The sequence below is a fragment of the Doryrhamphus excisus genome, linkage group LG12 (assembly GCF_037039965.1).
Source record: "Doryrhamphus excisus strain RoL-2023G ecotype Guam linkage group LG12, RoL_Dexc_Guam_v1.1, whole genome shotgun sequence".
Lineage (NCBI taxonomy): Eukaryota > Metazoa > Chordata > Actinopteri > Syngnathiformes > Syngnathidae > Doryrhamphus > Doryrhamphus excisus.
Window position 1 is genome coordinate 11,382,586 of NC_136368.1, and position 14,838 is coordinate 11,397,423.

At 39.8% G+C, this 14,838-nt stretch overlaps 1 protein-coding gene across 1 annotated transcript in view; it reads right to left on the bottom strand.

Annotated features, from left to right (window-relative positions):
* Positions 1-11,137: 11,137 nt before the first annotated feature.
* The window catches only part of LOC131136089 (receptor activity-modifying protein 1-like), a 44,589-nt gene continuing 40,888 nt past the window's right edge, over positions 11,138-14,838 (bottom strand). The window contains exon 3 of the mRNA XM_058082589.2: positions 11,138-13,855. Within this exon, the coding sequence (XP_057938572.2) occupies positions 13,600-13,855 (256 nt within the window). The 3' untranslated portion in view covers positions 11,138-13,599. The remainder of the gene's footprint in view (positions 13,856-14,838) is intronic.

Below are 14,838 nucleotides of genomic sequence, written 5' to 3' on the forward strand. Positions count from 1 at the left end.
GTTTTTTTGGTTAAAAACACCCCAAAGTTTTGCGCAGGTTTGCGCACATTTTCAGTTGGTGGCGCGTGTTTTGTCATGTTATTAACACACTGCGTGAGTGACATACAATGTACGATTTTTGGGGGATGGAAATCGCATTTTGACTGTATTGTCATTAATATTTCAAGTTATTTTCTATGATTTTTTTTATTTTAATAGATGTATTTATGTTCATGACTATATGTAGTATCTGCAATGCTGGGAAATCAGGTAGAATTTGTGGTCTTGGGTGCAGTCCACTTTGCTCGAGGACAACTTGTTCGTTCATGCTGGTTGAGTAACACATCCAGTGAGTCTTTGCCATTCTGGAAATTGGCTCCTGAAAACCAGCTCTGTGTGTGTGTGTGTGAGAGAGAGAGAGAGTGTGAGAGATGAGGATGCGGACTGTCACCTGCTGAGCCAGCGACCGTTTGTACAACTGCATCTCGCCTCCAATTTGTCTTCTACCTTTGAGCACCCAACTGCTTTTCTCCTTCCATTCTTTGTGTTTACATGTTGGCATGAGGAAATGTGATGATGAAAGGTAACGTTCGATGCGAGTGTGTGTTCAAATAATGTGACTTGTAGGCATGCTCTGACTCACTCCGCTCCGTTCTTTGTCTTTGTGTCGAAAATTCCGTCCCACAATTTAAAAAGTGTCAATTATTATTACGGCGGAACATGTAATGACACGCACCTCTGCCAAGATAAAGGATTGAAAAGTATGACAGTAAAAGTAAATGAAGCCAATTTGAGCAGGATGTTGCAATGCCCAGTATTCATTTTAGCCTTACTAACACAGATGTTGCATTGCATGTCCTTTATTTTGGCGGTGTGGGGTGATTATTTTTCCAAGGCTCCTGTTTGGGAAATCTGCATGGGCTCAGTCATATTTGGGCCAGGTGAGATTTAAGATTGAAAGCCAGTTCTTTTCAATTCTCAACTGTGTCTCTCAGATTGTATATGCATTTTTTAAAGAAGTATTAAAGAGGATATAAAACATACTGCATTGATATGATGTATTTTTATTCGAAACTGCTACCATCGTCAGTCCACAGGCAATTTGAACATTGCACTTACGAGATTGTAGATAAATACACAGATGAACAGCTTTAAATTAGTAGTCCCTCAAACAGGCATTTTTGTACAATTGTGAAATACACACGTTTCAGTTTTGGGTAACCTTACTTTTTTTTTTAACCTCAGGCACTCGGGCAGAGCTACCATTAGCCAAATGTCTGATAAAAACTGATTGATACATACAGTACTGCATACTACTGTTTTAGTCTTTCTTCACATGCTGAATACCACATCAAAATGCATTATCTTTCACAAGGGTTTCGACCGCTCCCCTCCCTTCTCATGCAATGAACTGTTCCATGTTACCGCACATGTCAGGTAGATGCAAGCGAAGCGAGCCGAGGTGTTGGCACAGAGTTACCTGCGTTAGCAACTTGGCAATTTTGTCGCTAGATCTGGCAACATTCCAACTCCCCTTGAGGACATATTTTCTCAAAGGCAACTTGTGACAAATCAAGCAACTTTTTGAGGAGTTTTAATATGGTGAAAGCACATATTGCATTGCGTGCTCTCACTGAGCAACAACTGGTTGTGATGTGGAACTCTACACATCGAAAGTGCAAATGGATAATTATTACAGATATTCACCAGATGATTGTGCTACTCATGAACCGCATCTGTCATTGTTGATCGAGGAGAATAGAGTGGCTTTCATCACAAAGATGTGAGTATTAAAGATATAAACTGTGTAAAATGTTGCTTAAGTTCCTCTCATTTACAATAAAAGCTTTATGATGATCGACTTGTTTGGTAATGATAATACCCCAGGAGGATTTTGAGGACCTTATCTAGTTCAGGAAATAGAATTTTCTCATATTCGCACATGTAAGAAGATGATAAACATTAATATTTCAAATTGTTTGGGGCGGGGGTGTAAACATATGTAACTAGCAACTTGAAATTGGGGTGTTCTAAAACTTTTGACCAGTAGTGTATGTATACCTTCTTTATATTTTATTCATGAGTTTCAGGAGGAGGCTGCTTGGAATTGAGTTTGTGCTCATGTGGCCTGATGGTGTGGTAGTGCTACAGACCAGAGAGTGATGAGGACAGCAGAAAGATCATGGTCTGCCACCCCACTCTTCCTCAACAGGGCAAACAAAGACCATTATATCAGACAGCTAGCACTGGGGACACCACCAGCTCTTTCAATTGCTGTGAGCAGCTGAGGCTCGGACACAAAGAATTAGGGACTGTAATTCCCCACAACCATACACGTCCTCAACAGCCATGGACACACTCAAAACTTCAGGTAGTGTACAATTATTCAGTCCTTTAGTGGCTCTCTCGTCTTATTTTTGCATGTTACCAAACTCTGAAAATCTTGTGAGGAAGAAACAAAGCCATACAAATTATCAAAGGTAAGTTGTGGTCTCACTTTGCAATAAGGTACACAAAAATACAGTAGTTACTGAGGAACTAATGAGTATAGTGGCTATGTAGGTTAGTTCCTAGGTCAGTTAACATTTGGCAAAGGCAAAAGGAGACAAGCATTTTTACTTGAACTGCATCTCAAGGTGTGTTGCATATGCAGTGTCATATAAGTTAAAGAAACATTAAAAACGGGAGCAGAACAAGAGTATGCTATGGTGTAAAAAAAAAGCCAAATAAAAAGTTAATGTTAAAAATAGTAAAACACTGTCCAGAGTCATTAGTAAAAAGAAAAGACTTGGTTTTCTTTGCAGCTGCCAAACTCTCACCTGTGACAGTCATCCAGGCTGTCATGACAACGGTGGAAACAATCATCATGAACATTTACCCTGTGGCCATGACAGCTGACTGCCGTGGTCAAGTAATGAGATGGGAAAATTATATCATTCATATTTTTGCAGTTCCCTCTATGGCCTTGTTAAAAACTATTGTCCATTGAGGGGGGAAAAATCATTTTACAATTTTGAAGCTGCGTACATCAATTTTGTGCATATATAGGTTTGCTTCTTTTTTTTTTAGATTTTTTTTGCAGAAACTTCCAAAGGGTGTTTGTTAACAGCAAAGCAGCCAGACCCATGAAAGAAGACATTAAAGGAATTTTTGACATGGAGTTTATACTTAAGGCGTTAGGCTTCACAAAACAAGATGCATTTGAAAGAGCAATAAAATACATTTGCATGACGTTGTATTATGCGTGTTATCAACTATAGGTATGTATGTTTCATCACATACACAACTACAGACAGTTGATAACACGCAGATAAAGATATGAGGGTCACAGCCGTTTTCATCAATAGCTGTGAGCGTCTTCATCTGCTGTGGAACACATACATAAACAAGATGGTTACTACGCTCACAGCGGATGCATCTTCCTCACATGTACGACAATGGACGGCCCATAGCGCACATTAAAACAAGGACTTGCTGTGATAAGTGGAACCACAATTCTGCTGTCTACCAAAAAACCCTGAAGGAGAATTTCTGGCCACCTCAAGCTGCAACCAAATTGGGTTCTGCAGCAGGACAATGATCCAAAACACACCAGCAAGTCCACCTCTGATTGACTGAAGAAACCAAAATGAAGACTTTGGAGTGGCCTGAATCCTATTGAGATCATGCTGGAAGCAATGTGGCTGAATTACAACAATTCTGCAAAGATGAGTGGCCCAAATTCCTCCCCAGCTGTTTGTTTTCAGCCAAATCAAATACATAATTAAATGAATGGCAATAAAATTAATGAAATATTTCCTTTCATCATTTTGCCTTTTTAACCATTTAACAATACAGTATGTTCAGTAGCAGTAATAAGACAATTCAGCAATTGAACCAAAGAATGTCAGCCTGGTGGCTATTTCAGTGATCATTGTCTGCATGGTAGGGGAAATCAGATGTTATTAGTAATGTCAGTCAGCCCTGAAGCCAGACAGTCAGCTATGAATCACATGTCAAAGCCTCATCTTTAGTCTTTATGAACAATACCGTTGTGCGCGTGCTGTGTTTCTGTCTGTCTGTTTGTGCGTTTGTTGTGGTGACCTGGTGGGCGTTTGGTGCTCGCTGCTCAGTCTTCGTCCGCCTCTCTGTCTTGCTGTCTTCCCTCACGCTGCTGCGTGCAAACTTCATTTCAACACCCTGATGCATTCTTGTTGTTTCCAGCTTGGAAACAATTTCTGCAAGAGTGGTTCACTACAGAAGCTACAACCATGCCTTTTATTCGAGGCAGATTATTTATGGGGTCCTGGTTGACAATTACAGTGGTATGTTTCATCTTCTGTTGGTCGATGAGTTGAAAATTTATAAATTTTTATTGGATATGGCAGCAGATTAAATAGCAACTATGTGCTGATGCCAAATAGCATACACACAACTTCCTTTACATTACACACAATTTCACAACCTAAGAATTCAATCAAAAAATCATTTATTTTACTTTACTTTCTTACTACTACTTATTAGTACAGTAAATCCTCGATTATCTCAGTTAATCGGTTCCAGTTGGACTCAACCGTGATGTGTAGGTTTCCAAAAAGTAAGATTCCTTATTCATACCCCATGTCATTACTAGCATAGAAAACCTGTTTATGACCTTCCAAGTAAAGTTAGAGCCCTGTCGACAATAAATAACACCCCAATAGTCACTCGAATGACCTTTATTCACTTCCAGTTTCTGTACAGTACATCCTGAGGTGGCTATTGTCTCAACAATGTAACATTACTGCCACCTAGTGACCAGTGTAGAATATTGCACATCACAACGTCTTTGCATGCGTCTTCTGAATGTTTTTATGCTTGAAAAGGCTTAATTTAGGCAAAGAGTATTTGCTTTAATATTGTAAATATATTAATACAGCAAATAACAGACTGAGAGTATTCTATACAAATATCAATAGTACCGGTACCAAAAGCATATGTGTTTGGTTTCTTATATTAAGACATTCATTCATTCATTCATTTTCTACCGCTTATCCTCACGAGGGTGACGGGGGGTGCTGGAGCCTATCCCAGCCTATCCCAGGTGGGGTACACCCTGGACTGGTCGTCAGCCAGTCACAGGGCACATATAGACAAACAACCATTCACACTCACATTCATACCTATGGACAATTTGGATCAATTCGCCAATTAACCTAGCATGTTTTTGGAATGTGGGAGGAAACCGGAGTACCCGGAGAAAACCCACGCATGCACGGCGAGAACATGCAAATTCCACATAGAGATGGCCGAGGGTGGGATTGAACTCAGGTCTCCTAGCTGTGAGGTCTGCGAGCTAACCACTCGTCCACCGTGCAGCCTATATTCAGACAAGTTTTTTTGTTTTTTAGATCATGTCAAGAATCATATCTTTAAAGGTAAAAACCTAACCTAAAATGTTTATCACCTTCATCCATCATTTAGGTTTATTTATTTTCATTTCATATTTTTCATATTCATATTTTTCTGGATGTATGGTGTTTTTTGTGTTAACATTTTTAGCTTTCTGTAACGGATTAATTGGATTAATGTTATGTTTTATGGGAAACATTGTTTTGGTTAACATCCGTTTTGGTTAGAGTCAGACCTTAATGACGCTAACCAAGGTTCCACTTTATTACAAAAATCCCTTTGCATTACATGCATTTGTTTGAGTAAAATAAAATCAATATTCAAATCAAATTAAGATTTAAATAATTATTCAAATAAAAGTAACAACACAACAACAACAAAATAGATATTTGTGAAAATAAACATAGAAAACAACTATTACACTTATTACACTATCAATTTGATAATTATATTAACCTTGGTATCGATACTATCAATACTGAGATCGATTCATCCACCTCTAGTGCAATCTGCTTAATGATGATGTTAGAAGATTATTGCCAAAGCAATAAATGTACAGCATACGTATATCTGATATCATCTAGATATGTAATCCAAGATTATCCAAGATTCTTAAACTACCTGCTGGAGTAGTACTGTACAGTAGATGATGTATGATACACATGAAAAAAAAGGCAAATTTGGCAACATTTTCAGGGTGTATTAATTGTGTGTGTGCATGTAACTAGCTGGGTGTTAACCAGTAGCTCACGCATGCCCTTGTATGTACAGTATAAACATTTATAAGTTGAACAGTAAGTGCCTTTCCATGTGCTTTGTTCTGCTTGAAAAGCTGCCCACACTCATGCTCTGGCCGTGGGCGGCTTTTACTTGTGCTGCCAGATTAGCTTTGCAGCCTTCAAACACAAAAAAACATTTAGTCAGGTCAACTTAAACAAGCAGAAACCAAACTGCCATCATTTCATTAACACCAGTGATATTGTTTTGTTAAATCACAAACTTTTCATTTGGAGTGTTTGTTGGCAGAATCAGCATCAGTTCCACTGTGTGGAATCTCGATGTGAATTTCAACTGATTTTTCAGGGCAACGTCTTTTTTGATGATGGAAGATGAACGCATCAGAAAGTCATTTCATTTTTGAACAAGCAGGTAAAAGGAACATGTCCCAAATGCTGCATATGTGAAGTACACCATTACATAAGTCTTGGATGGTACAGACGCTATTGTACGCTAGTTATACTAGAAGTACAATGAGCCAGAAAGCAGTCAGAATAAAAATTCTCTATATATTTGTTTATTCCTGGATATTTGAAGTGCATTCTAAAAATTTTACCTGCATTCCAAATATCAGGGCCAAATATTTTGTGCATAGTGAGGTGGATTTGAAGTGGAAAAATATCCAACAACATTCAAAAGGTATTCTTACTGCCTTCTAAATATTCTTACGGTATTCCAACGGCATTCCAGCATCATTCAAGCATGAATGAAAACACTAACACCTGCTAACCTTGAAAAAGTGACAATATTCCCCTTTGACTTTCATCCATGCTTTCATCAATGCTGACGAATTGAATATTTCGAGTGAAACACATTGAGATAAAAAATCCAACACAATTTGTTTGAAATGATTTTTAATGCTTACATTGTTTGTCATTTTCAAACATTTCATTCACCAGTCACGGTGAGTCTCAGCAGGCTTATAAAAATCCATAACTCTGTTAATATTACATCCAAGTTATTCTCCTCACGGGGGAAGAAAAGCTTAAGCTGTAGGATTTTCATACCAAGCCTTTCAAATCAGTACATCTGAAAGATTTCTTCTGCTACCCCAACATTTCTCACAGTTATCAGCATGAGCACTTGGAGCTTAGGTGTCACCCTGTTTAGATTCATTTTCAACTCGGTCACATTTTCAGATTAACAAAAAAACTATAAAATATTACATTATTGTTATGCAACAGAGCTATACTTTATGAAATGCTTCACTTGGTTCTTGTCTATACCTTCATTACGGAAGTGAATGTTGGCTATAACGCTTATTGGACCCTCTGATATCAAAAACTGGTCAAAATACAATACAGTATGTCGCAGGTCACATTTGGCCCCTGCTCCACACTTTGGACATCCCTGCTTTTCTAGCTTTTCATCAAGGTTTAGTGGCATGCTCTACATGCTGGTAGGTATGCACATTTATATTCTCAGACTTGATTGTCCCGTGATGTGGCATCTTTCCTTTGGCTTTGTGTTTACTTTTGAATTAATAATGACATTTTTCTGATTACTCTGAAGACCCATCTGTTTCTGGCTGCAAGCAGAATTGTTGACACCTTAGTTCCCCAGTTGAGGGTACTAACAATGCAATCCAACATTGAAGACAGCCAGCATGGCAATGCTACAACCTCCATAAGTGTCACCCTTGAAAGCCTTTAATTATTGCATTTAGTGCTTTGCTGATCCTCTCTTCTCTGTTATGTCATTCGAAGCTGAGACATCTGTGTCATTAATGCGGCCCCTTTGTTTCTCTTTCAGCTATGTTTCAAGTCCATGTGCCCCAGCATCAGTTCTTCAGAGCTTTGACTCATTTTCTTTGACATCAAAGTCACGCGGAAGGATATTACAATACATTGAACCTGCTGGGTCAACAATGCCCCCCTTCCCTAATGAATCCAAACAGTCCAGTTGTATAATTATTTCTTCTTTGCAGATGGTTGGTACTCTGTCTCATTGAATTAATGACTCAAACATAAAAGCATGACAGAGTGGAAGGAGTCATCATGCTAGTTATTTCACTTTTCAATCTGTTTTTTATATCATATATCAAAATATAGGCTGTACGGTGGACGAAAGGTTATCGCGCAGGCCACACAGCTAGGAGACCCAAGTTAAATTCCACCCTTGGCCATCTCTGTGTGGACTTTGCACGTTCTCCCTGTGCATGCGTGGGTTTTCTCCGGGGACTCCAATTTCCTCCCACATTCCAAAAACATACTAGGTTAATTGGTGACTCCAAATTGTCCATAGGTATGAATGTGAGTGTGAATGGTTGTTTGTCTATATGTGCCCTGTGATTGGCTGGCGACCAGTCCAGGGTGTACTCTGCCTCTTGCCCGATAACTGTCCGAAACTCTTAAAATGATAACATATGAGTCCATTTTATGTCTACTATATTGAGAATATGAGTGTAAAAGTAACTATAGGGGTGTTATTTCATGTCTAGAGGGCTCTAATAATGTTAAAAAAGGTTTTAGATACAAAAATATTTATAAATAAGGAATCCTACTTTGCAGAAATTCATTAATCATGGTCGGCACATTATCTTTAAAGTTAGTGGTCCAAATGAAATAAAAGTCGAAACACATAGAAAAATAAATATAGCTTGAACTAGTCTTGGTTTAACTGGCTACAACAGTATCTCTATTTTACACTTCACTCACCAGCAAGATTAAGTCAACTTGCACAATTTAATGATGTCCAATACAAGAGCTATTCACTTGAGCAAAATTTCAGTTTGACTGTCCTGTGCTCCCTCCCTGTGACTATGACAGTAGACTAGGCCACAGCAAGACCAGCATGTCCATCGTGTGAGAGCGGTCCCATGAAGCCACGTTATATAACTGACAAGAAACACTGACACAAGCTCACACATGGACCAAACATTCAAGTTCTTGAAGCCCAGTGGAAAAAGGATGATTTCAATGCAGTCCCTAATGGCACCACTGGGGATTAGTGTGCTGGTTGCAGTATCTTTGGGGAATGGTGGAAGTGCAAATACTGAGGGTTGGACGAGTGCCAGGTGAAAGCCACTGTTGTATGAATATTGCACTTCGGATAGTTTTTCATCCGGTGTTCGATGATCATTTTTTGGCGACATCTTGTTTCAATCTCATCAAGCAGAGGTTCCAATGGGAAATGTCAGAAGTGACAGAAATACACTGCCTGGGAATGTTGGGATGCTGAAAACAACACGTATGGCAATGGAGACATCTGTGAAAGACATTATGTTGTCCAGTATGAAGCAGTAAGCTAACACTAGCAGTGTTCATATTTAAACCTTTAACTAATATAAAGCATAAAATATACGGCATAATATTACAGCAGTAGTTAGTTTGCTTCCTTCCCTGCGAGCAATTGCAGGGGCGGTTCTGGAGCTTATTCTACTGTGATTTCATCATGATAATAGTCACTTTTATAGCAAATGTTGATCTAAAATCAGAGGAGAGGAGTCAAGCGAACACAATGGTTTGCAAGGGGAGGAGTGAGCCAGCGTAGGGTACAGTGGTGCATGTGAGTAGTGGCAGGGGTCTAATGTATATTCAGATGAAGTCTCAAATTACAATTCTTTTGGTTGTGGTGTTTTCAGTGTTCTTTGAAAATACTGGATTTCAAATTATTATAAAATACGTGGTAGAATTGCCAGGGCACTGATCTTCTCCTCCTTTAGGAGTTAAACTGCTTTGGAGCATTTGAACCTGACTGAAGTTGCCATGGTGATCCACAATGTAGGGTTACAAGTAAACCAGCGTTGTAACACTGGAAGACCTCAGTGAAGTCCAAAGATAGCTGACTGGCTTCCCTTCATAACACCACTAAGTATGATTTCAGGGTAGAAACCACAAGTATTAAAAACACAGGAAATGTCAGGTGACGGTGTGTGTGCACTAAAAGACTAAACATCGGTCCAGAAGAAGAAGAAGCTAGCGTTGTACAAGCCTGTGATATACAGTATGTATGTTTGGCTGCTCTTCTCTTCCAAACAAACCATTGAAAGAGGCTGCATGCACACGTGGGTGCCCTGGTTCTCATCAAGTGCCATCTGAAGCATTTCACAGCAAACACTTTCACAAGGTCAATACTCACACCGTGACGCAACTGCAGAGGCGTTGCAAAAACATCAATTTGGAACTCCAACAATTAATTTTTCAGCCTTTTGTTGAATTAATTCACGTAGGACCAAAGTCAACCAACACTCCGTCACTGCATTTTTTTTTTTGTTTGTCACAGATTATGTAACTACATTGTTTTACTATGGTGGGCCTATACAGTACTTGTCTTACATGTTAGACTTAGACAGACTTTATTGATCCATAAGGAAAATTGATTGGTTTACAGTAGATCAATTGCAGAAGAAAAATAAAATGTAATGCAATAAGACAAAAATATAATAAAATAAGATAAATAAAAGAATATAAGAAACAATATTTGCATATTTATAAATAGTCTGTAACAATATGATAAATACAAACTAAATGTACACTTTATACAAGATATGTTAGATAGTACATTGCAATAATGTGGTGGATTATCTTGTACACTCAGGTGAGGTACTGTAGATCTGGACGGCATGTGGAATGAGTGAAGTCCTGCAGTGTTTACTGTGTGAACAGAACTGCAGGAATCTCTGAGAGAATGAGCGTCATTGCCCCTCTGTTGTCCAATGGAGTGGTTGGGTGGGGTTGTCCATGATGGAGAGCAAGTTTGTCCGGAGTCAAACTTCCATCCATGCATCCCTTTTCTATGCAGTTTATCCTCGTGTGGGTATGCTGGAGCCTATCCCAGCTGTCTTCAGGCGAGAGGCGGGGTACAACCTGGACTGGTCGCCCGCCATCACAGGGCACATATAGACAAACAACCATTCACACTCACATTCATACCTATGGACAATTTGGAGTCACCAATTAACCTAGCATGTTTTTGGAATGTTGGAGGAAGCTGGAGTACCTGGAGAAAACCCACACATGTATGGGGAGAACATACAAAAAAACATATATATATGAAATGACTTATTTTCTGCTGTATTACTGCAATTTCTTGGACTTTGCGGATTATTTCAAGTTTTTTTTTTCAATCCATTCTGATTATTTTAGTCAAGAAAGGTTTTGCGTTGGAATTTGTATCTACATCTTGCCCTTGTTTGTTCTGTGTCCAATATTACCAAGGAGTGGCTTGGTGCCTCATTCTCTTGAACAAATAAACACTTGTCCCCAAATCCCCAAATATATCCCTTCTTTTTCGCCATCTAATTTCACGATGTAGTTGTAATTACATTAACTATAATCATGTTTCCACAAGATATTGGCATCATGTTGCCATTGATTAGGTTAGCATTTCCAGTGTGGGTGTGTATCTGATGACAGATTAACATACTGTGATTTAGCACCAGAAGCTCTGCAAATAATGCAACATCATAGCAGCAGGACAGTATTTAATTCACCAATGAAAGCCCCAAACTAGCCAGAAGGTCTTGGTTGTGGAGGACCAAAGGCTTCATCTATAAAACTGTGTGTGGACTGAATCCCAAAACACTGTGAATGGTTGTTGGTCTACGTGTGCCCTGTGGGCTGGCGAGCAGTCCAGGGTGTGCACCGCCTCTTGCCCAAAGACAGCTGGAATAGGCTCCAGCGTACCCACTATGCTCCACCATAGCAAATTAATGGATGGATGACTGAAATAATCAGTAAAATGAAAATAATTCAGTTTATTGCAATCTCAGAGAACATCATGTAAAATACACCTGTGTGTGACATCCTTTCCATCCTGATCCTATCCATCCTGGTCACTCCCAAAGAGAACCTCATCATCCTCATCTCTGCTACCTTTATATTACATTACATTACCTTAATACTCTGCATGGAGTGAAGAATAGTGAATAATGAAAAATATTTTTCCTCCCATTCTGTGTGGAACTGATTGTACTTCTTCTCCACTCCATTTGAAACTCTTTCTTAGGTTTGGAACAACTAAATCAATAACTAGTTAGTTTGGTATTTTGCTACTGTACATGCAATGAATGGCGGCTGTCTGTCATGTCCCTGAAGTGATCCTGTACCCTGCATATTAGTGTGGGTGTTGACACAAATAGTGTAAAACTGACTATAGGGGTGCTATTTCATGTCTACATGACTCTAATAATGGTCATCAACAGGTTTTCTATGCTCTGACTCATATGTTGCGGAAATTCACTTATTTGGAACCAATTAACTGCAATAAGCGAGGGATGACTGTACTTCCTAGGAAACCGAATCCCCAGTTCTGATGACATCTGACAATATGAGACTTTATTAAAGGTTTTCTTCCTGACCATGTAGTACAGTTCAATAATTGAGTTAAAAAAATACTTCCTGACTCCCATTTTCCAAGAGATTTTGGCACAAAATACAAAGTCAGATCATTTTAGAGTGGAGTGGGTGTGTTTGTGTGTGTTGTGCTGACAGCAAGGTTACAGCTCAATGAACCTTTAGAGGAAAAGGAGCATTCAAAAATATCAATGAGGAAACGGTTCACATCGCACACGCCACCACACTGGGAGATCATAATCAATACAAAGCTGAGGTCCGTGATACAAAAGATTTGCTTTTGGCAACAGTTAACAGTGATCCAACACTTCCATTCCTTTTGTTGTGTTTTCTTCGTTGTCCTTTTTATTATTCTTATAATGATTGAGGATATCATCTTAATTCAGTTGCATATCATAAAATATATGTGTAATTTGGACTTTGCCTTTCTCCATTGCTTTTGAAAGCCATACTTAGAAATGTTATTGTGACAGCTGGTGCTTCTTGCTTTACTTTCCAATATCCATTCATCCATCTTCTTGCCACCTCATCTGGCTCCTCTCGATGTGGAGGAGCAGCGGCTCGACTCTGAAAGTCCCCCCAATGACAGTGCTTCTCATCTCATCTTAAGGGAAACTCATTTTGTCCACTTGTACCCGTGATTATGTCCTTTCAGTCACTACCCAATGTATGGAGATGGAGCGGTAAATTAAGTGCTTTGCCTTTTCACTCAACTCTCGCTTCACCATGACAGAGCGAGGTAGAGTCCGCATCACTGTAGATTAGACAGATAATAATCTAGGAAAATAATCCACAGGCACATTGAGGGCTCCGGTACAGAACAACACAATTTAAATAGAAACACTGCTTAATTTCACTACGTACGTACATGTCATGTAGATGTACATTATCATGAACCGACAGACAGATTTCACTGAAAAAAATGTGTTCTGTTATTTTCCAGCTTGGTTGATGGTTTCAGGTCATATAAATAGCGATCCGATATTTATTGTTGTCACTACAAGCACATCCGTCATTCACAGCAATGGTTTGAAGTCCAGGAAAAGAGGTCAGTCCATATTCACCTCAAAGAAATGATATCATTTGAAGTGGCATTTGGATGAGACTTCAAAGTGATGTTCCAGCACCAAAGGGGATAGGGAAACCGGTCCATAGAATCCCACCTTCATTTCCTCGACTACACAATGCCTTCACTGCGTTTGCTCCTCCACACCACTAGGGCAGTCATGAGCAGGGTGACCAGGATGGGCATCACGATGAAAGGACCTAGGATGCGGTTGGGGGGGTCCCTCAGCAGTCGCCCTGACAGCGAGCAATTGTGGAAGTAATGCTTGTGCACTCGGATGAAGAACTCATCCACCAGCCGGTTAGGCCAAAAGCACTCCACCTTTAACGCCACCAGGTATGTGCAGTTAGTCAGCTCCCCGTAGAGTCTGTATCGGTGACAGGGAAAAAAAACGTGCATGTTAGGTTCATTGGTGACTCCAAATTGTCCATAGGTATGAATGTGAGTGTGAATGGTTGTTTGTCCATATGTGCCCTATGATTGGCTGGCGACCAGTTTAGGGTGTAGCCCGCCTCTCGCTCGAAGACAGCTGGGATAGACTCCAGCATGCCCTCGTGTATAGAAAATGAATGGTTGGACATTGTATGTGACACAACCTTTGACTCATGCTTTGCTGATTCTTTGTATCTGTTCAAGCCACAATGATAGGGTGAGGCCATGAGGGGAATGTATTTGAGGCAGAAGGAACATTCATAATGCATGTGTTGTCAGTGGATGTATTTAGAGGAGACGGGGATGGCAGCTGCCCGAAAATAAATATACCGTCAGCCACAGTGTGAGAAATCCACGAGGTTGTAGTATATAATAGATAAGCCATTTCAGTTACTTTGCCCATCCTTACTCTAATGTGCTCTCTCACTCTATCTTGCTTTCTCGCTCTCATAACGATGACTGCTGCAATTATAAACCTTCAAGACCGTGACATCAGGATTGTATGTCATCCGTGTAGAGAGAAATGGTTGATAACCTTTACTGTCAGCTCCAAATATAGACGGCTACATTCACACTAAGACAATCAATTAGTCATGAATGCAGAGGGTTGGATGTTTGTGACAGCGACGATGGGATGGTGAAATGTCTAACCTCTCCAAGACCAGAGACCACATGCTCATTCAGTTGCAGTACAAACACACTGGAGGTGGTTTGAAGTGCAGGTAATAATAGTAAATGGGTAAGTTGTACCATTATTTAGATCAGAGGTTCTAAACCGGTGGGTCGTGGTTTTGTCGAGGACAGGGGTGGACTGGGGCATACATACATTTGGCCTAACAAGCGTCCTCTACGTAACTGTCCAGGGATAGGATTGAACTAGCTCCTTCTGCCTTGAAAGGGAGCAGCATATAGCATTAC